Here is a 22,660-nt window from a genome sequence, read left to right as displayed (position 1 = left end):
CGGAGTCCGTAGGCGAAATCTCATGGTTTTATTTTGCGATTTCCAGGATCAACTCGTGCCCCAACAACTGCTCGGGCCACGGCAAGTGCACGCCGAGCAACTCTGCGGCCAGCCGCGTGTACTGCGAGTGCGACAAATACTGGAAGGGGGAGGCCTGCCACATCCCGTACTGCCGCAACAACTGCGGCAGTCCCGACCGCGGCTACTGCGATCTGACTGGCGAGAAGCTGTGCGTCTGCAACGACAGCTGGCAAGGCCCCGACTGCTCTCTCCGCGTGCCGTCCGCTGAGGCCTTCTGGGCGCTTCCCGCCGTCAAACCCTTCGGCGCCTCGCTGGGCCGGGCTTCCCACCGGGCCCTTGTGCAGGACAAGGTCATGTGGGTCGTGGGCGGCTACACCTTCAACGTCACCTCGTTCCAGATGATCCTCAAGTAAGCGTACGCTTCTGTTAGACCCCAACCTTGTTATCACTGCGAACTTAAGGTGGTGGTAGGGGATGAATAAAGGCGTGTTGCTCAGGACAGTAGGCATGTGCCGGTATGAGATTTTGATGGTATGATAACCTTAAGCAAAAATACCGCTGTTTCACTGTATCATGGTATTGCAAATATAGCTCTAAAATGTGTTATTTTGAGATGTATGGGTATAAAAAAAAAAAAAAAAAAAATCAACTGAACAGGTTTTTTAAATTTTTCACATCATATTTGCAAATTTAAGTATGATCACCCTTTCTGGGTTAATATACCACTACTAGTATTAATAAGTTGAATATTAACACAGACCGAGAGCATGTGTATGACTCGTGTCATTATTTACACATTATATAAACACACACATCAGGCCTGCACAATATATCGTTTGAACATCGCCATCGTAATGAATGCATGCTCAATAGTCCAATCGCAGGACGTGTGAGTTTTTTTAAAATTTATTTTTGATGTAAACTTTTGTTTTTCCTCATATGACCAGCAATGGCGTACCGCACGCAGGCTATTTTTAGAACGTGACGTCGCATCGTAAAGCGGAAGTAAAGCCGAAGTGGGACATTATAGACCCGCCCTCGCATAGACACAACGTAATTAGTGCTACTTTTCTCCGGTAATCTTTCAAAAACGAACATGCCGATCACGCATTGCTTTTTTGGAACTTGTAGAAACGACTCTAGACATTACGAGACATGAAGGATGTTTTCTTCATACGTTTCCGGAAACCAAAAACTCGGGAGGAAAAAATGCGATGACCGAATCAACTTGCGCTTGCTTTAACACCAGCTCGGCGAATCCATTCACGTTTCATATGCAGTAAACATTATGTTGGGTTGGCATGGTCTTTCAGAGGACAAAGAGGTAAGCCATTTTTATATTTTTACCTTATTTTTTTAGCGTAACGTTGTGCCGTACTGCTTCTGTCTGACAGTGAATGACCTGAAAAGAATTAGAATGGTATCTGACTGCCACTGTTACCGTTTCTGTTATATATATATATAAAACAACTTTAGTGAGGGGGAAGTGTAAATAAATTATAGAATTAAGATTTGTTATCAATGAAAAAATTAAAAGTGTTCGTTGGCTGTCACTGAGTAGCATTTGCGATCGCGACACAAAGCTAACTAAATTACCCCCAAAAACGGTAAGAGACGTCGGACAACCAGGGGATATATAAGAAAGACAGGGCTGATGGTAAAGGATAGTTTGTTGAAACAGGGGAATGTCATTGTCAGTCGCGTCGATAAAAAAGCTAAAGCTATGCTTAGGTCGGCTCGGTTTTTTTCGTCCTTTTCAGCCTTCGACACTAAAGCCATCTCTTTAACTGAACATTTTTATGTTCTTCCACATCTTTGCCAGTCAATTTGGCACCAGGCACATCATTTTCGGAGAGAGAGGTAGGTTTAGCTCTGTAAACATCTCCTTCATACACGATTTCCATTCATTTCCTATTAGGGACAAACGGTAGCTTGTCCCTGCTTAGCAACAGTAGCTAATGTCATGAATATTAATGAGCGGAAGTGACGTGTTGCTTGCGGAACGCCATTGTGCAGTGACATGACTTCGTGGATCCCTTTTATAAACACCAATCTTTCACAGATGAACACCCCTTAGCCTGGAATAATCGGTAGTATATGAAGTATATGAATACGAGGGATGTCGCGATCACATATTTTTGCATCCAAGTCACCTGATTTTGAGAGTCTGCCAATACAGAGTCTTGATCCGAAACGCAAATTTTTTGTTTTGCCACTCACGCTGCCGAAACAAGCCTCTCACTTACACAAGGTGCCACAGTTCAGTTCAAACTGTGTAGCAAGTTTAACAATAACTAACGCAGTTGTGCCTTCGATCATGGAACTACTGAGGCATCTCTGGCTAGATCAAAGCTACAAACCTGTTAATCATCGTTAACTTTAAGTACTAAACGCCAGCTATTGACCAAGACAAACAGTTTAGTCGCACTGCTTTTCAGGAGGGCGTATGAGAGGCTGCACAAGCATGAAGCAGAAAACCAAAATTAAAAAAAAAAATCCTCTGAAAAATGGCGCGATCGTCCTTATTTCCGATCACCTGATCGGATTGCGACATCTCTAATAAATATAGTAGTGGGTCAAACAAAGTCTTCCCAAACAGAGCTATACAAGTATGGTGAAAATTCTTCTTGGTTTAATATTGCAATATACAGTCCCTGACAAAAGGGTCTTGTCGAGACAGAGCAACAACTAGAGGGGGAGGGGTAAGCGCTGCTGCTCCAAGCCATTTCTCGCTGCATTTTTGGGACATAAAAAATTACTAATGCTGTACTAAGTTATACGGAAAATTTTAGTGGTTTTAAAACCACTTGTCATACCATGGTAAACCTTGAAACTGGTAACCAGCACATGCCTACAGGAAAGTGCCTATGCTAGTTTTGGCGAGAACGTTTAGATGCGAGAGCAACTTTTCATGTGTCACAAAGCTTGGGAAACCTCAAGAAAGCCTATTTATGGACCGGCCCCACCCACATAAACAATGAATGAGTTTTGGTATGGTAAGCGGCGCACTGCTGTCGCTCGTCTGAAAAGGCCTTTATGCCAATGCAGACGGGTCACCATTGCGTCATCCGCGCAATGTACCGATGGCTCCAGAGAGCCTGCTAATCGCACGGCAAGCGCCGTTAGCACTGTTACAAAAAGAAACATTTGAGGAAACGTACTCACAATGTGCCGCCATATTTGTTCAATCTTTTTCATATATGGCATGCAGAGGTGGTTAGAGTAGCCAAAAATTGTACTCAAGTAAGAGTAGCGTTACTTCAAAATATTACTCAAGTAAAAGTGAAAGTAGTCTTCCGAAAAATGTACTCAAGTACAAGTTAAACAATATTTGGTGAGAAGAATACTCAAGTAATGAGTAACATTGTGAATAACTGCTTACAGATTTGTTTGATTTTTTTTTTCTCAGCACAATGTTGTCTATGTGAACTGTTGTTACAATGACACTGTACAATAACCCATTACATAACCACATTAAGCCAAAGGGAAAAAAAAAAATCATTGAATTCCGGCGAGAGAAAAAAAATGACAGAAATGAAGCATTATTTATCCAAAGAGCATAAGTGCCCTCTAGTGGAGAAAATAGTTCCTAGTTGGAATAGTGAATAGTTCCTTCATAGCTACTATAATGAAATTAAAATGATGACATTTCCGGTTTTCCGTTATCAATCGGTGCCAAATAAAGACTGAGAGAGAGGTTAAAATCAGCGCTTTCAAGTCATGTTGAGGGCAGTGCTCTCAGGGGGGCGTGATCATAGAACGGCAAGCTTGCGTCTGATTGGTATAATGGAGTCATATGATTATTGTTGCGATTGGTGAAATTGGTAGAGCTACTCTTGGCATTGCCAGCAAAAAAACAAAACAAAAAATGTAACGACTCATGTAGCCCAAAGTAGCGGAGTAAGAGTAGCTTTTTTTTTTTTTCCGTCACAAATCTACTCAAGTAAAAAGTATGGCTAAGTACAACTACTCTTAGAAGTACATTTTTCTCAAAAAGTTACTCAAGTAGATATAACAGAGTACATGTAGCGCGGTACTATACCCACCTCTGCTTGCATGTACAGTTGTGGTCAAAAGTTTACATACACTTTTGAAGAACATAATGTCATGGCTCTCTTGAGTTTCCAGTTATGACTACAACTCTGATTTTTCTCCGATAGAGTGATTGGAACAGATACTTCTTTGTCACAAAAAACATTCATGAAGTTTGGTTCTTTTATGACTTTATTATGGGTTAACAGAAAAAGTGATCAAATCTGCTGGGTCAAAAATATACATACATGGATCTGAAAAAGCGAATCATTGACTTGAACAAGTCAGGAAAGTCACTTGGAGCCATTTCAAAGCAGCTGCAGGTCCCAAGAGCAACAGTGCAAACAATTGTTTGTAAGTATAAAGTGCATGGCACTGTTTTGTCACTGCCACGATCAGGAAGAAAACACAAACTATCACCTGCTGCTGAGAGAAAATTGTTCAGGAAGGTGAAGATTCAACCGCGAATCACCAAAAAACAGATCTGCCAAGAATGAGAAGCTGCTGGAACACAGGTGTCAGTGTCCACAGTCAAGCGTGTTTTGCATCTCCATGGACTGAGAGGCTGCCGTGCAAGAAGGAAGCCCTTGCTCCAAAAGCGGCACCTTAAGGCTCGACTGAAGTTTGCTGCTGATCACATGGACAAATATAAGACCTTCTGGAGGAAAGTTCTGTGGTCAGACGAAACAAAAATCGAGCTGTTTGGCCACAATGCCCGGCAATATGTTTGGAGGAGAAAAGGTGAGGCCTTTAACCCCAAGTACTCCATGCCTACTGTCAAGCACGGTGGTGGTAGTATTATGCTGTGGGGCTGTTTTGCTGCCAATTGAACTGGTGCTTTACAGAGAGTAAATGGGATAATGAAGAAGGAGGATTACCTTCAAATTCTTCAAGATAACCTAAAGTCATCAGCCCGAAGATTGGGTCTTGGGCGCAGTTGGGTGTTCCAACAGGACAATGACCCCAAACATACATCAAAAGTGCTAATGGAATGGCTAAATCAGGCTAGATTTAAGGTTTTCGAATGGCCTTCCCAAAGTCCTGACTTAAACCCCATTGAGAACTTGTGGACAATGCTGAAGAAACAAGTCCATGTCAGAAAGCCATCAAATTTAACTGCACCAATTCTGTCAAGAGGACTGGTCAAAGATTCAACCAGAAGCTTGTGAATGGCTACCAAAAGCGCCTAATTGAAGTGAAAATGGCCAAGGGACATGTTACCAAATATTAGCGCTGCTGTATGTATATTTTTGACCCAGCAGATTTGATCACTTTTTTCTGTTCACCCATAATAAAATCATAAAAGAACCAAACTTCATGAATGTTTTTTGTGACAAAGAAGTATCTGTTCCAATCATTCTATCAGAGGTAAATCAGAGTTGTAGAAATAACTGGAAACTCAAGAGAGCCATGACATTATGTTCTTCACAAGTGTATGTAAACTTTTGACCACAACTGTATGTGAAGTATCCCAGCCTGAACACGACTGCATTGAAATATTACCCATTAGGCCTGGCGCCTCCTGTTGGGAACGGAAAACACCCTTTTTTACTAGACAGGTTCCTCCTCCAAGGGAAAAAAAATCAATTGACCTCAGACCTGCATCAGGGGAGCTTAAAGAGTGTCAAGTGCGTAGAAAAATGCTGAGGTTTCTTGAAGCAGGTTTCTCCTAGGGGTGCTAATGTATTTTTCATCCCCAAAAAAGTGTTTTGAGCATGTTAAGTTCTCATGGGATGATGAGAGGGGGACAATCTGCTCCTATCCTGGCTTGCGTGCCGTCCGAGTTGCACCAAACTACGAGGGCCTGTTCCGTCCTGCTTGTTACTGTTTTGTTTCCCTTTATTATTTAAAAAATGTTGCTGTTTCTCGGCAGCTACAACCTGGAGAGCGACACTTGGAATACGGTGCCCGTCAACGGCGGTCCCGCGCCCAGATACAGCCACTCGCTGGCCGTCCACCAGGTAACACTTGCACGATAGCGGCAAAAGCCGACGCCGGCGTCACCTATATTGACCAAGATTATATCTGTCCGGGTGCTCAGGACGACATCTACATGTTCGGCGGCAAGCTGGAATCCGGTCGGGGGAACGTGACGGACGAGCTGTGGGTGTTCAACATTCCCGCCCGCTCGTGGCAGCGGCGGAACCCCGCGGTGGGCGCGCAAGTCTACGCGGTGGAGGGCCACACGGCGCACTGCGTAGTCCCTGAAGACGGCCAGGCGGTCATGCTGGTTATCTTCGGCTACTCGCCCATTTACAGCTACGTCAGCAATGTTCAGGAGTATAATCTCAGTAAGACCAATGCACTTTTGAGTGCTTTTTTTACACCAAGAGTTTTCATATATTGTTAGCCTAATAGCATAATTGTCTAAGTAATTTTTGCCAGTTAGACATTTCTGCATTATGTTACTCTTACTAGTGCTGCACCATCCTAGTTTACTGCCTCTGTCCTCAGCCAATCAGAACTGTTCATAAACGGTGTCTGATTTGGTCATAAAAAATATCACTGTTTGCGAAAGTGTTTTTTTTCCAGGAAATTAGGCTAACAACCTGAAGAACTAATTTGCAATTTTTATGCTCCAGATTAGCCGTGTCATTCCCTCGCATTTTTTCGCTATTTGTGGCTCTTTCCGAGAAATCAAACATGACATTTAATTCAAAAGCTGTCATTAGTTCAAATCATTTGGGGGCCTGTCACGGTCAATGACGCTAAAAGAGGAGAAGAATTCACTGCCAGTCCTCCTAGTTTGAATGAATCTAATCTCTAGCGTCCTCCCGTCGTGGGCAATGAGTTAAAGGCCGCATCTGTTTCCCTTTGCCAGGAAGCAACACTTGGAACGTCCCGGAGACCAAAGGCGCAGTTCCTCTGGGCGGTTATGGCCACACCAGCACATACGACCGAGCTGGCGGCAGCATTTACGTCCATGGGGGCTACAAGGCGCTGCTGGCTAACAAATTCGGCCTGGTGGACGACCTCTACCGATACGATGTCAACGCGCGGACGTGGTAGGTTTATTTGCTGTACGATATGGCAATATACAGTGGTATGAAAAACGATCTGAACCTTTTGGAATTTCTCACATTTCTGCATAAAATCACCATCAAATGTGATGTGATCTTTGTCAAAATCACTTAGATGAAAAAACTGTATTAACTAAAATTACCCAAACATTTGTAGGTTTTCATATTTTTATCAGGATAGCATGCAAATAATGACAGAAGGGGGAAAATGAGTAAGTGAACCATCACATTTAATATTTTGTGAACCCCCTTTGGCAACAATAACTTCAAACAGACACTTCCTGTAGCTGCAGATCAGTTTGGCACATCGATCAGGACTAATTTTGGCCGATTCTTCTCTATAAAACTGCTGTAGTTCAGTCAGATTCCTGGAATGTCTTGCATGACATGCTGTCTTTAGGTCATGCCACAGCATCTCAATGGGGTTCAAGTCTGGACTTTGACTTTGGCCACTCCAGAACGTGTATTTTGTTCTTCTGAAACCATTCTGAAGTTGATTTACTTCTGTGTTTTGGATCATTGTCTTGTTGCAGCATCCATCCTCTTTTTAGCTTCAACTTTATGACGGACGGCCTCAGGTTTTCCTGCAAAACATCCTGATAAACTTTTCAATTCATTCTTCCATTAATGATTGCAACCTTGCAGGCCCTGAGGTAGCAAAACAGCCCCAAATCATGATGCTCCCTCCACCATGCTTCACGGTGGGGATGAGGGTTGATGTTGGTGAGCTGTTCCATTTGTCCTCCACAAGACGTTGTGTGTTTCTCCCAAACAATTCAATGTTTGTTTTATCAGTCCAGAAAATATTTTGCCAAAACTTCTGTTGATTGTCCAAGTGGCTTTTTGCGAACCTTAAAAGGGTAACAATGTTTTTTTTAGACAGCACTGGCTTCCTCTGTGGAGTCCTCCCATGAACACCATTCTTGGCCATTGTTTACATGTAGTTGATGTGTGCACAGAGATACTGGACTGTGCCAGTGATTTCTGTAAGTCTTTAGCAGACACTCTGGGGGTCTTTTTTTACCTCTCTAAGTATTCTGCGCTGAACTCTTGGTGTCATCTTTAGTGGACGGCCTCTCCTTGGGATAGAAGCAACAGTGCCAAAATCTCTCTATTTGTAGACAACTTCTCTGACTGTCGATTGATGAACATACAGACTTTTAGAGATGGTTTGTGTCCTTTCCCAGCTTTATACAAATCAACAATCCTTGACCGAGCCATGATGCACATCAGACAATGCTTCTCATCAAGACATTTCTTACCAGGTGTTTGTTTTATTGTGGGCTTGGCAGCTTTAAACCACTCATAAGTGATTGGGCACACACCTGACTTAAAATGTTTGGTAAAAATTGGTTTCAATTGCTCTTTAAGTCTTCTTAGGCAGAGGGTTCACTTACTTATTTTTCTCCCTTCTGTCATTGTTTGCATGCTATCCTAATTAAAATATGAAAACTTATAAATGTTTGGGTGGTTTTAGTAATAGCAGACACTTTTTTTTACATCTGTGTGATTTTGACAAAGATCAAATCATATTTGATGATTTTATGCAGAAATGTGAGAAATTCCAAAAGGTTCAGATACTTTTTCATACCATTGTAGATCACCAAAAGGATATCAAACTATCCACATTTTACATGTCTAGCATTATTTTCTCAACGTTTCATAAGTAGACAATGATTACAGTATAATTGTTGCTGCAATGCACATTTTTGCCAGCAGATGGCAATTTCAAAGGGCGGTTGATTGAGCGTTTGTGTCGCAGGTTCATCCTGCGAGAGAGCGGCTTTCCACGCTACCTTCACTCGGCCGTGCTCCTCAGCGGTACGTTGCTAGTGTTTGGCGGCAACACCCACAACGACACGTCGCTGAGCAACGGCGCCAAGTGCTTTTCCGCAGACTTCCTTGCTTATGACATCGGTAAGGCCCGTCCAGACCCTAAGCAACAGGATGTTCACTCTGGTTATTTTTGTTGCATTTGTGTGACGTGTATCAGTTGTCATTTGCAGTCAATGATTTAATTGTAAATATGCTCTCATTTATATTCTTAATTTTCTCCTGTTTTAAACTAAAAATAAAAAAGGGAAAAAGCTATTATTTATCACGCTTAAAAAAAAAAAAGGACAAAATTCCAAATATTGTCTGAGTTCTGTAGTCCTCAATGAAAGCAGATGATTGTCTTTAAAGATTATTTTGATTATTTCAAATCAACATGATTTATGATCTAAATAGGAGCCCATATTTCGAGTAATGGCTAAAATAATTGGTGAATTGACGACTATCAAAATATTGCTTTTTGGTATTTTGCTCGTGATTGTCATGAACCTAATGTTGCTTCTCCTCAGCGTGCGACGAGTGGAGTGTTCTGCCGAAACCAGACCTGCGCAGGGACGTCAACCGCTTCGGACACTCGGCCGTAGTCAGCAACGGGTCAGTCGACACCGTCCTGTTTACCTGCGAAAAAAGGACGTCGTTTACTCAAATGCTTTGTCTTCACCAGCTCCATGGTCGTGTTCGGTGGCTTCTCCGGCGTCCTTCTCCACGACGTGCTGGCGTACCGGCCGCCCAGCTGCCGGGCCTTCGCTACAGAGGAAAGCTGCGCCGGCGCCGGCCCGGGTGTGCGTTGCATCTGGAGCAGAGGACGCTGCATTCCCTGGGAAGCTGGCGTAAACGCAGGGACCCTCACGCCAGCCCGCTTTTGCCCACCCAAAGCAGGTAAGAGCGCCAGAACCCTCGACGTCCGTACGCAGACGCCGACTTCCCGTTCGTCTCTCGTCAGCTACCGTCGACGAGCGATGCTACCGCTTCTCAGACTGCGCCAGCTGCACCGCCAACACCAACGGATGCCAGTGGTGCGACGACAAAAAGTGCATCGCGGCGTCCAGCAACTGCAGTGTTGTGAGTGGACAGACGGGGGCAGTAGAGCGCCGTTTTAGCTCGTGCTCTCCGACTCGTTTTATCATGTTCCTGAGTTGAGCCTTCAATTTAACAAATAGTAACTTTACTTTCAGAACGTGAGGAACTTCACCGCTTGCCCCGTGCGCAACGAGCAGGTGTGCAGCAAGCTGGCCAACTGCAAGAGTTGCTCGCTTAATCTTAACTGTCAGTGGGACCAGAACCAGTCCGAGTGCCACGCTCTGCCAGGTGACATGCGCACATTCAAATCTACTCTGCTACTCTTGGCTGATAAATCAATTTAAACAATGACTGTAATTGGCTGATTGCCTGGCATTGACTGCGTTAGACGTCCAATCTACTTTGGACTTCTGGGGCTTTTTCCTGCTGACATATTAGGGATGTCCCAATCACATATTTTTGCACCTGTGTCTGAGTCACCTGATTTTGAGAATCTGCCCATACCGAGTCCCGATCCGATACAGAAAAAAAAAAAAAAAATATTTGAACAAAAGTTCCAAACATATTACAGTCATAGACTTCATAATACATTGACGGGACACGGGGCGTGGGTCCGATAAAGCGGGGGCCTATCTCCGTCAAAGCTGACCGAGTGGAAAAACAGACAAAGAGCTTTTTATGTTGAAAATTCTTGTGAATAAATGTTTAAATCCCTGAATTCTTCAAAGATAAGGACGTAAAACATTCTCGATTCTTGGTTAAAAGCAAAAAAAAACGGGTAGTTAGCATTTATTGTACGTAAATATATTGAATGTGCTGCTAGTCTTTAAGCCAGAGTGGCGCCGCCTTATCACCACAAAGAATGTTTTACGTTGAAATTCTTGTGAATAAATGCGTAAATCCTTGAATTCTTTATAAATATGGACATAAAACAGTCTCGATTCTTGGTTAAAAGAACAAAGAACCGGGCAGTTAGCATTTATTTTACGTAAATCTTGCGAATTATGACGCCAATGCCGTAGCGGTTAATTTCTCCCATTGATTTTTTTCACAACGCTTCAAAATGCATGCATGGTACGGAAAATATAATAACTACCTTGAATCATCGTCATACCTGCTATTTGACAGTTTGTATATTGCTTCGTTGCTAGTTACATCATTGCCATTTCTTTTCGTTTGTCAGCCTCTCACCGCGGTTTTCCCACATTTTTTTTTGTTGATCCCGACCTACTGTCACTGAACCTTTTATTAAATGCTTTTGCTGCGCGTTTTGTGAAATATCGACAGTGCTGTCTGCTCATCACTTTTTCGCTAGCTAAAGAGTGACCCCCCCCCTCCAACACTGTGGTAGCCTGACAGTGCCACCCAGCGACGTCACCGCCCAGATTGCATTGCGTAGTCAACAAAAATGGCGACCTACTAGTTAAATTAATTTTACAAATGTTGTTAAAACGAAAACTCATACTAACATTTACCTTTTAAGAATTACATGTCTTTCCAACCGTGGTACCCCATGATACCTTCTTGACTGTTTTGAGATTTTTTATTTTTAGGTCATGCCGCACTTAATACCGTATTGGCCTGAATATAAGACGGTGTTTTTTTGCATTGCAATGAGACTGAAAAAGTGGGGGTCGTCTTATATTCGCGGTCTAGACATTATACCCATTCACGACGCTAGATGGCGCCAGATATCTTTGAAGCGATTTCTGTCATGACGGATCTCAGCTACTCTCAAGTTTAACCAGTTTGCATTATTTTATTGCAGTGTTTTTCCTTATTCAGATTTGTTTCAAGACTACAGTTACAGTTAGACCTCGTTTTGATGGTTAATGCAGTTATTGCAATTTTGTTGTTATATCACAATAGATTGGTTTATTTACATTTCAAAAACCAGAAGCCATTCATTTACGAATGTGATCACACTTTAGTTTACATATTTAAATGTTCAGATATTAAGGTTTTAATGAGGCAAAATAACATGCTTTTTCTCTCAAATATGTCCTTATAATAATTTTTTTCAGATGTACTGCAATTATTTTCTGTATAAAAAATAATTTGGTGTTCAAAAAGTCTTTTTTTCAAACTTCAGTCTTGAAAAAGACGGGGTCGTCTTATAATCAGGGCCGTTTTATATTCGGGCCAATACGGTAATTGCTTTTTCATGTTGTGGCAGCCCAACAGTGCAGCGAGGGCTGGAGTCAAGTGGGCGAGGCCTGCTTGCGAATCAACTCCAGCCGCGAGAGCTACGACAACGCCCAGCACTACTGCAAGAATCTCCACGGCAACATCGCCTCGCTCACCACCGCCAAGCAAGTGGACTTTGTTCTGGACCAGCTCAACAAGTTGCAGCAGCAGGACAAGGTGCAAATAAATGTTGAGTTGAGATGTTGACTGAATGCCCAAAAAGTCTTAAAAGTTTAACGAACTCATTGGCTTTTTAAATAAAAAACAAAACAGAATTCATTTGAATTAAGAGCAGCTCTCTCAATTCAAATGGATTGGACGTCTATGGCAGCCACTGAGTTAAATCTGTTCATACTGTGTGTTTTGACCCAATAAGATATTAGGCAGCAATTTTTGTCCTTGGGGGAAATTTGTGCCCGCGCAAACAAGCTCCCAATTTTCTTGATTAATACGCACCTCCCGCCGATTCCGACTCTGTTCTGCTTGCTGCGAATCCTCAGGATGTTGTTTGTTGTCGGTCTCGCAATTCCCCCTTTTACATTTCAAACCGAAAGCCGGAAGGCAAGTAGAGAATTCATCTGTGAAATGATTTCCTCCGCCCTAATGTGGTTTTGTCTGTACCCCGGATAAACATTGCGTGTTTTTAAAGGCTGCGACAGGGCGGCTTATTAACTCTTATGGTGTACCCGCAGCGTTTGTCGCCCTGGGTGGGTCTGCGGAAGATCAACGTGTCGTACTGGGGCTGGGAGGATAGCACGCCGTTCACCAACAGTAGTCTACGCTGGCTGCCCGGCGAGCCCAGCGACTCGGGCTTCTGCGCCTACCTGGAGGAGCCGCGGGTGTCGGGCCTCAGGGCCAACCCGTGCACTGCCACAGCCCACGGACTCATCTGCGAGAAAGCCACAGGTAATTTATTGTATTTTGTCATTTTCCGGTCTACAGTGCCTGAAAAAAGTCTTGTCGCTTATCGATTGTGTAGAAACAATTGCTAATAACCTGACTTTTAATTATTGAATTGGTTTCAGAAATGGCTCATGTGAAAGCTAAGACCCTCCCAAATGATGTTGAATGTACAAAAATATATTTTTTTTCACTGAAAAAAGATTGATCATTTAATGAAGACATAAAGGTCAAATTTTGGCAAGACAAAAAGCTTTGTCGCCTACAGAAAGTAGTGTGAAAATTGAAAAAAAAAAAAAAAGTACTTCAAATACAGCAGCAGGATGGTGCTCCAACGGATACTTCAATCTCTACCTCAAAGTTCTTCAAGGCAAAGAAGATCAAGATCTTTCAGGACTGGCCAGCCCAGTCACAGACATGAACATCATTGAACATGTCTGGGGTAGGATAAAAGAGGAAGCATGGTAGACGAAACCCAAGAATGTTGATGAACTCTGGGAGGCATGCAATACTGCTTTCTTAGATGTTCCTGATGACTTCATCAATAAATTGTATGAATCCTTGCCGAAGCCCACGGAAGTCATACAAAATATTAAATTTGGATTTCACAGCACTACTACTTAATTTGTTATGTTATGTAACATATTTTTGTATTTGAAGTACATTTTTTGTTCAATTTTCATCAGTGTTGTTAATCTTACTTTAAAAAATTAATTGCAGTTACAAATTACTTCTCCCAAAAAGTAATTGCGTTAGTAACTCAGTTACCTGAATGTAAGAGTAATTAGTTACTTGGCAAAGTAACTAGTGATAATTTTCGTGTCCCCCCCCCCCCCCCCCCCCCCCCCCCCCAAAAAAAATGTCACACATTGTGAAGTTTAAAGGGTTTTTGGGACAATTGGCCCCAGCCCAATTCTTTGCCCTCCACCAAGGGTATTGTGATAACTAGATAGTAACCTTTGCTATTATATTTTGTATTATATTTTTGTATTATTTATAGATGTATTATATTTTGTCATTTTCCGGTTTACAGTCCCTGACAAAAGTCTTGTCGCTTATCCATTTTGTAGAAACAATTGCTAATAACCCGACTTTTAATTATTCAATTGATTTCAGAAATGGCTCATATGAAAGCTAAGACCCTGCCAAATGATGTTGAATGTACAAAAATACATTTTTTTCACTGAAAAAAATTTATCATTTAATGAAGATATAAAAGGTCAAATTTTGTCAAGTTTTGTCGCCTACAGAAAGTACTGTGAAAATCAGTGTTGTTAATAACGGCGTCATTTTTTTCAGTAGTGTGTAATCTAATTAATTACTTTTCTCATCTTGGCAACACCGTTACTGAGGCGGGAAAGGCGTGCGTGACGAAGTTGGTTGAATAAAAAAAAGTCTGAGAGAGACGGACTCACGGAGACGAGAGAGCAGAGCAGGAGTGGGGAAGACGCCGTTGCAAACGCGATGCTAGGTAGCTCTAATAATACCTGACTGTAGCCGATAGCCTACAAACTGCGCCCTCATGATACGGTAGATATCACATATTGTAGAACTAGTTGCAAATGACAGACACGGCTGCATTGGCAACATGTTTTAAGGACTACATGCGTTAGTAAACAGCCGCCATCTTAAAGCAGTAGACCTCTCAGGAAGGCTCTGTTGTAGAGATCCTTCCTAGCGAACCTAAGTAACTTTTTTTTTTTTTTTTTTAAATCTAAAATGCTCCTAAATCGGCAAAATCTTGACTTAAATCTATCTTTAAATGATGCAACAGTTTTAAAACTTACACATGTTGAAAGTAGACAGAAGGGAACTAATGCAATAACGGGAGCAATTTTAACAACTTTAACGGTTGATTCACAATTTTAAATGACTTCCACACATAGCAAAGGTTACTATCTAGTTATCACAATACCCTTGTGTCTAGTTAAGTGGAGGGTAAAGAATTGGGCTAGGGACAATTGTCCCAAAAACCCTTTAAACTTCACATTGTGTGACCTATTTTTTTTTTTTTTTTTTTTTTTGAGAAAAAAAAAACATGAAAGTCATCACTAGTTACTTTGCAAAGTAACTAATTACTCTTACATTCAGGTAACTGAGTTACTAACGCAATTACTTTTTTGGGAGAAGTAATTTGTAACTGTAATTACTTTTTTAAAAGTAAAATTAACAACACTGGTGAAAATTGAACAAAAAATGTACTTCAAATACAAAAATATGTAACATAACATAACAAATTAAGTAGTGGTGCTGTGAGATCCAAATTTAATATTTTGTATGACTTCCATGGGCTTTGGCAAGGATTCATACAATTTATTGATGAAGTCATCGGGAACATCTAAGAAAGCAGTATTGCATACCTCCCAGAGTTCATCAACATTCTTGGGTTTCGTCTTCCATGCTTCCTCTTTCATCCTACCTCAGACATGCTCAATGATTTTCATGTCTGGTGAGTGGGCTGGCCAGTCCTGGAGGATCTTGATCTTCTTTGCCTTGAGGAACTTTGAGGTAGAGATTGAAGTATGCGTTAGAGCACCATCCTGCTGCAGAATTTGTCCCTTTTTATGGTTAGAGGATGCATGGAAGACGAAACCCAAGAATGTTGATGAACTCTGGGAGGCATGCAAGACTTCTTTATTTGATGTTCCTGATGACATCAATAAATTGTATGAATCCTTGCTGAACCGCATGGATGCAGTCCTTCAAGCCAATGGAAGTCATACAAAATATTAAATTTGGATCTCACAGCACCACTACTTAATTCGCTTATGTTATGTAAGATATTTTTGTATTTGAAGTACATTTTTGTTCAATTTTCACACTATTTTCTGTAGACGGAAAACTTTTGTCTTGCCAAAATTTGACCTTTATGTCTTCATTAAATGATAAATCTTTTTTCAGTGAAACAAATATATTTTTGTACATTCAACATCATTTGGGAGGGTCTTAACTTTCATATGAGCCATTTCTGAAACCAATTGAATATTTAAAGTAAGGTTATTAGCAACTGTTTCTACAAAATGGATAAGCGACAAGACTTTTGTCAGGGAATGTATCTGTTTCATAGTTTGGCCAGGCCTGCGACTTCTGCTCAAGTGCGACTTATAGATCTCTACTTCAAGTTCATGCAGTTGTTCAAAAGTGATACTGAAGATGAAGATGTGAATGGATTCGGTAGTGATTTGGAGTGAATTCGGGAGTTTGTTTTGTTAATCGTTATCTGAATAACTGTTAATATGTTAACATATACCTATTTAGCACTTTTTTCTCCGTTCTATTACTACTATAATTAAAGATGTCCCGATCACGTCATTTTCGAAGTATCGGAATCGGCAAAAAAATATCGGACATGCCTTTTTTAAATATATATATATTTTTTAATTAAATCGTTTTCTAATTGTATTTAAAGTTACAGACAAAATGTCTTACATTCATCCAGAATCTTTAGTTTTGGGCTTAAAGTAGGGCTATCAAATTTATCGCGTAAATGGCGGCAATTAATTAAAAAAAAATGAATCACGTTAAAATATTTAATGCAATAAACGCATGCGCTGCACGACCCACTCACGCATTGTCGCGTTCAATCTATAATGGCGCCGTTTTACCTATATATAGAGCTAACAGGCAGCGTAAAATGAGTAAAGAGAATTTTGGCAGTCTTTGGAGCCTCTTTATAATTGGGTAAAACCTTAAAATCCCTCTCTCAACAATTAGAAATGTCGTGGGAAGGGAAACAATGTGGGGAAGAATGGTAGTGGTTGATCTTTTCCTTAACACCGTGTTACTTCCCAACGCAGAGAAGATATATCAATTGATGCCACTACGCACAGTCATGGTTGCATTTCCCATCATGCGTTTGGGCAGAACGGTTAAATGGCTACAGTATCATTTACTGAAAGCTCAACAAATACACTAGATAGCAATATTTAGTCACAATATACAAAGTCACATTTATCCTTTAAGAATTACAAGTCTTTCTGTCCGTGGATCCCTCTCACAAAAAGAATGTTAATAATGTAAATGCCATCTTGAGGATTTATTGTCATAATAATAAACAAATACAGTACTTATGTACTGTATGTTGAATGTATATAATCGTCCGAGTTTTATTCATTTTTTTCTTAATGCATTGCCAAAATGTATATGATCTGGAAAAATTATAGGGAATGATTGGAATTGAATCGGGAGCAAAAAAAAAGCAATCGGATCGGGAAATATCGGGATCGGCAGGTACTCAAACTAAAACGATCGGGATCGGATCGGGAGCAAAAAAACATGATCGGAACAACTCTAACTATAATGTATAATGTTTGTGCTTAGTCTTTGATTAAATGAAATGACCTCCCCAAAGTTCGACTTGTACTCTAGAGCGACTTGTGCATTTTTGGCTGGTGCGACTTATAGTCTGAAAAATACGGTATATATCGATACCATGATCTAAAATAGCCCATACTTTGATAGTTTTTTTAAATTAGAGACTGTGAACTGTGCGGTCCAGGCTACGAAGCAAAATCAATGAAGGAGCGATGCTAGTTAGCCTGTAAAAATCTTTAAATTAGCTGCATCTTTATTAAAGCGGGAAAGGAAAACGTCGCAGCCCATACAGTATTTCTCCTGTTTGGGATCTCTGGTAAAGGAATTGTTAAGAAAGGAAGAGGATGCAATAAAGAAACGCGCTGTATCCGATGAAGCAATAATTCCAGGAAGTCAAGAATCCCCTGTCTTTTGTTCCTCACTTGCAGGAAACCCCAACCAGAGCTCGCGCCCCCCATGCAAGAAGTCGTGCTCGCTGCATACCACCTGCGCCAACTGCACCAGCCAGGCCATGGAGTGTATGTGGTGCAGCAGCGCGCGCCGCTGCGTGGACTCTTCTGCCTACGTCATCTCCTTCCCCTACGGACAGTGCCTGGAGTGGCAGACCGGAGACTGCCTGGGTGAGCGCCAGTGTTGTTAATCTTACTTTAAAAACGTAATTCATTACAGTTACAAATTACTTCTTCCAAAAAATAATTGCGTTAGTAATTCAGTTAACTGAATGTAAGAGTAATTAGTTACTTGGCAAAGTAACTGGTGATAATTTTCATGTTGTTTTTTTTTTTTTCTCTCAAAAAAAAAACAAAAAACAAAAAGCAGGTCACACAATGTGAAGTTTAAAGGGTTTTTGGGACAATTGGCCCTAGCCCAATTCTTTACCCTCCATACGAAAGCACACTGACTGCTTTCTTAAAGGAGAATGAACGTTGCCGAACAACACAGAGTCAAAGCGGGATTAAAAGACTGTATTGTTTTATTAAATTACCGAATTTACCGACATGGTCGAAATTATGTCGGTCATCGTGAAGAATTTCGATAACAGTAAATTTTCGGTTTACCACCCTGCTCTAGACCCAGCAGAAAATTTACTCTTTTTAGGAGTGTATTTATTCATTAGCTGCCATTGATGGTGATACGTCCAATCTTTGCATGTGCCGGTATGATGTCGTGACGGCATGATAACCTTAAAGTGCTTGTGACACGAAAAAGCATGTTTATTTCATAATACACGCGGTATTTTATGCTCCTGAATGATATGGACCGCTTGGATGTGTGTGGAAGCGATCGCTATATTTATTTAGTTTTTTTAATCCCGCGCCAGGAAAATGAGTGACTTCCGGCTTCGGTCTCGCATTGAGGAGGAGGGCGCTGTGACGTGTACGGTAGAAGACGTCCTCTTCACGCTACAGTGTACTGTTGTGTATGAGGACGAAGGATTCAGCTGATTTTGCGGATTAATACTTTTATTTTTTGCATCACGCCAGCCAAACGGCTGCAGAAAAATCATTCTGTATGCGGGAGAGGCGTATGCGCCTTTTTGGAGTTTCAAAAGGTTCCCATTCACCGTGGATATTTACTGTGGGACCATTGGACTTACAAGGAAGTGAGTAAACATCTTGTTTTGTATTATGTCAAATACGAATACAGTGATTACAAAGTAAACACTATAAAATTCCTTTAAATAAAGGCCTACTTACGTTTGATCATTGATAGGCATGTAAAAAGCTATCCTCACGCTCATTAGCAGTTAGCTGTTAGCACGGTAGCTGCACAACAATTCCAGCCACCCTCCTCCAGGGAACGAACTGTAAATTGCTCTCCGCCGGGCGGTTTGCCGATCCACAAAGAAACTCGACAACCGGGTCGTCATGTCAAATAATCCAGGCTAGTTATGTGTGATTTTCCACTTCGAAGACTTTGAAACATCCCTCGGTTCGGGTTAGCATGTCGGCTAGCTGTCACTCCTTCTGGTCTGTTTACATTCTCCGAAGCCGGGGAAGGGAAATGACATATGTCCGATTTAGGTGTCATAAAATATCATTCGGGAGGTGTGACAGTAAAGGTAAAGTCGACTGTTTTGACCATTATGGAGTAATTTTGCCATGTCGTCTTGAATAAATGGATTTTTATTATTTTATATTCCATTTAGCACAAGTTATTTGTCATGACCATGCCATTTATTTAGCAATTGGGGAGAGTACTTGGGTAAAAAGAATATCCTGTAAAAATATTGAAGTAAAGAGACAGAAACAATGACATTTTGCCGCTCTCTTCGTCGCGTTTTCCTCATTGTGAATAGTTCCCCCTCGACGGGCTGACTGGTCCTTCTCAAGCCATTTATATAGCTATTGGGGAAAAATACTTGGATAAAAAGAATATCCTGTAAAAATATTGGGAGTAGAGAGACTGAAACAATGACATTTTGCAGCTCTCTTCGTCTCGTTTTCCTTGTTCTGAACAATTCCCCCTCAATGGGCTGAATAGTAAAACCGATGAGCCTAGTCTACCGCTGACGTCATCCACCTGTTGGGGACGCTAAAGCCCTATAATTGTAGGCGTGGCTAACCGGCAGATTAAAAGACTAATTTCTCGTCATCTGCGCTTTGCTAAATTGTTGTATATAGTCGAATCGTCTCAAAATATGATTCTAATTCACATAATAATGCCATTTAAGACTTTTTTTCTGGTGTCGTATGCTCTTTAAAGGGTATGTCATGCCCTGGGAAAATGTTAATATTCCATCATTTATCCATAAACGCATGCCTTTTGTATTCCTATCATGCCACTTCGTGTAATTACACACAGGAAAATGAGAGAAATTTGGCTCGATTGTCAAGCTAAAACGACCGGCGCTCGTGATCTGGCAGATTGTGTGCGTGACGTCACGACAAGTGAAGAGAGTGCCACTGGCCACTAGGGGGGCAGCGCCTGTCTGCATCAATAGAATTCCTTCTTGTGAGGGGAGAATTAGGGGTGTTTTGAGCTGTTTATGCTAATGCATTGTGTTCGTCCTGCACATATTCCAGGTTCCCTCATGAAGAAACACCCCTCGTTGTCAATAAAAGAGAATTCAGAATTGACACTGAGGGGTGTTTCTTCAACAAGAAAAAGGCTCAGTGCTTTAATACTGAATTGAGGCGATGATGGCAGACAATTTCGTTTCTAGTTTCAGCAACGAATCCGATGTAGAAGGACGTAACGAATGTTCATCTAATGGTGACGAGGAGAGTTTTAGGTTACCAATTTGAGCCCAAACGAACGCCAATGCAGCATAATGAAACGATCATTGAGGGGAGCAATGACACTGATGAAACGTCGGCAGCAGATCGTGTGGGAAACACCAATGATTTGTTTTGCATTTCTTTTTGTGAAGCTGATACACCGTGACTGCAAAATAAAGGAATGCATAGAATAATTATCATTTATTGCACTATCATAGCTTTTCGCTCTGCCAACAGACACAAATATGAATGGGATCAGAGGATTTGTTCAATATATTTTACGAACGATAATTTATACGTGTCCAGTCCTGTATCCAATGCGTGACATTTTTTTATTATAAAAGAGTACTAACTCTGGCCATTTCGAGCTTGGCTGCTCCCCTCCTTTGCTTAGGCTTAGCCTCCTTTACTAGTCATCGTCCTCTTTCTTGATATCTCGGGACATTTAGGCGGCCACCGCATCTCCTTTGAGCAGCAATCTTTCAGCAAAATCCGATTTCACTTGTCCATAGTTCGAGAAGCTTTCAGGTGGAAAATGCGCACCACAGAAAAGCGTGCTGGAGGCTGTGTCTAGAAAATTAGCCCTCTTTGCACGGACGAACTTTACCCATTGTCTGCGTAGTCCAGCTTTTTTTTTCGCGTTCGGGAACTCATGGATACTATATTCCGATAAATAACTATTTGTACACCACATAGCACAGCAGTTTTGAACCATTTTTGTGATGTTTTGGTCAAACAAACCCCAACGCTACTCTCTTGTCGTTAAAAAACAATGGCACCTGGCTCCGCCTCGACTGTCAATCACTTGTCGTGACGTCCCCGCCCCATTCGGCTGTTTCCGGAACACTTTCGGGAATGTTAGTCATTTTCGATCTATTTTCGATAATTGCTCATTAATGTGATTGATTTTTTTGTTAACTTTATCAATATTTGTTATCTTGGCACATAACGGTTCTATTGATGTCTCACACCCCCTTTGCCGCTACATACCCTTTAAGCCAAAATAACACGGTTCCACGGTATTTCAGTTACAGCTCTAAATTAAGAGATCTGGGTTTAAAAAAAAACAACTTTTCGATTGAACAGGATTTTTTTTCAAAACATATTAGCAAATTAGAACATACGTTTAATGATTAAAAAAATCTAAATGAAAATAAATGCAGCGTTTCGATGAGCCTAAACCAGGGGTGCCCAAGTCCGTGCCCCTATCCAGCTTCTTTTCCATGTCTCCCTCCTTGAACACACCTGAATCAAATGATCAGCTCATCAGCAAGCTCTGCAGGAGCCTGATACTGATCCTGGTTATTTGAGCAAATTATGTCACTAACTCCATTTATGGCCAGCTTGGATCTTTTTACATCCATTCCAAACCTAGATAATTTGCCGGATAACACTAAATGACATCTGTTATAAGCATTTATTAATGCTCATAACAGTGTCATGTCATAATTATGATTGTCTAATGACAGTCTCATGGCGCCACTGTCAAATAAAGCATTATCAAATACCATAACTAGCAATGAATGAAACAAGTGGAACAGTCACTGAAGAAATAATTAGCATAGAATATGAACTTTGATTGTTATTTATAGAGCTGGGAATCTTTGGGCACCTAACGATTCGATTACGATTACGATTCAGAGGCTCCGATTCGATTATAAAGCGATTATTGATGCACCCCCCCTCCTTTTTTTTTTTTTTTTTTTAAATGTTTTGTACATTAGTTCCAAAATTGTTCTAAAATACTGTCAGGCTAAACCACACTACTATTTCAGTATCAAGTTAACATATAGCAGTAAACAAATATACAAAAATAACATTAAAAAAAAACCTCCAGTCCCCATTCTGTATCAGCAGCTTTAAACTACATTCAATTAATTTAATGTTGTGAATCAACCATTAAATTTCTTAAAATTGCTTCCGTTATTCCATAATTTCCCTTTTGTCTACTTTCGACATGTGAAAGTTTTAAAACTATTTTAAAGATAGATTCAAGTCAATATTTTACCGATTTAGGAGTATTTTAGATAAAAAGTTAATTAGGTTTGCTTGGAAGGTTCGCTACAACAGCCTTGCAGGGAAGTGTACTGCTTTAAGATGGCGGCTGTTTAT

General features: G+C 41.0%; 1 protein-coding gene across 1 annotated transcript in view; it reads left to right on the top strand.

Annotated features, from left to right (window-relative positions):
• The window catches only part of atrnl1b (attractin-like 1b), a 115,768-nt gene that overhangs the window by 10,261 nt on the left and 82,847 nt on the right, over positions 1 to 22,660 (top strand). Inside the window, exons 5-16 of the mRNA XM_057825718.1 lie at positions 47 to 430; positions 5,927 to 6,014; positions 6,095 to 6,344; positions 6,875 to 7,058; positions 8,836 to 8,990; positions 9,416 to 9,500; positions 9,571 to 9,785; positions 9,850 to 9,968; positions 10,082 to 10,214; positions 12,103 to 12,290; positions 12,806 to 13,019; positions 17,756 to 17,947. Of these exons, the coding sequence (XP_057681701.1) occupies positions 47 to 430; positions 5,927 to 6,014; positions 6,095 to 6,344; positions 6,875 to 7,058; positions 8,836 to 8,990; positions 9,416 to 9,500; positions 9,571 to 9,785; positions 9,850 to 9,968; positions 10,082 to 10,214; positions 12,103 to 12,290; positions 12,806 to 13,019; positions 17,756 to 17,947 (2,207 nt within the window). The remainder of the gene's footprint in view (positions 1 to 46; positions 431 to 5,926; positions 6,015 to 6,094; positions 6,345 to 6,874; positions 7,059 to 8,835; positions 8,991 to 9,415; positions 9,501 to 9,570; positions 9,786 to 9,849; positions 9,969 to 10,081; positions 10,215 to 12,102; positions 12,291 to 12,805; positions 13,020 to 17,755; positions 17,948 to 22,660) is intronic.

The sequence above is a fragment of the Corythoichthys intestinalis genome, chromosome 21, assembly GCF_030265065.1.
Source record: "Corythoichthys intestinalis isolate RoL2023-P3 chromosome 21, ASM3026506v1, whole genome shotgun sequence".
Lineage (NCBI taxonomy): Eukaryota > Metazoa > Chordata > Actinopteri > Syngnathiformes > Syngnathidae > Corythoichthys > Corythoichthys intestinalis.
Note: the sequence above shows the minus strand (reverse complement) of the source record. Positions and strands in the feature narration are given on the sequence as shown.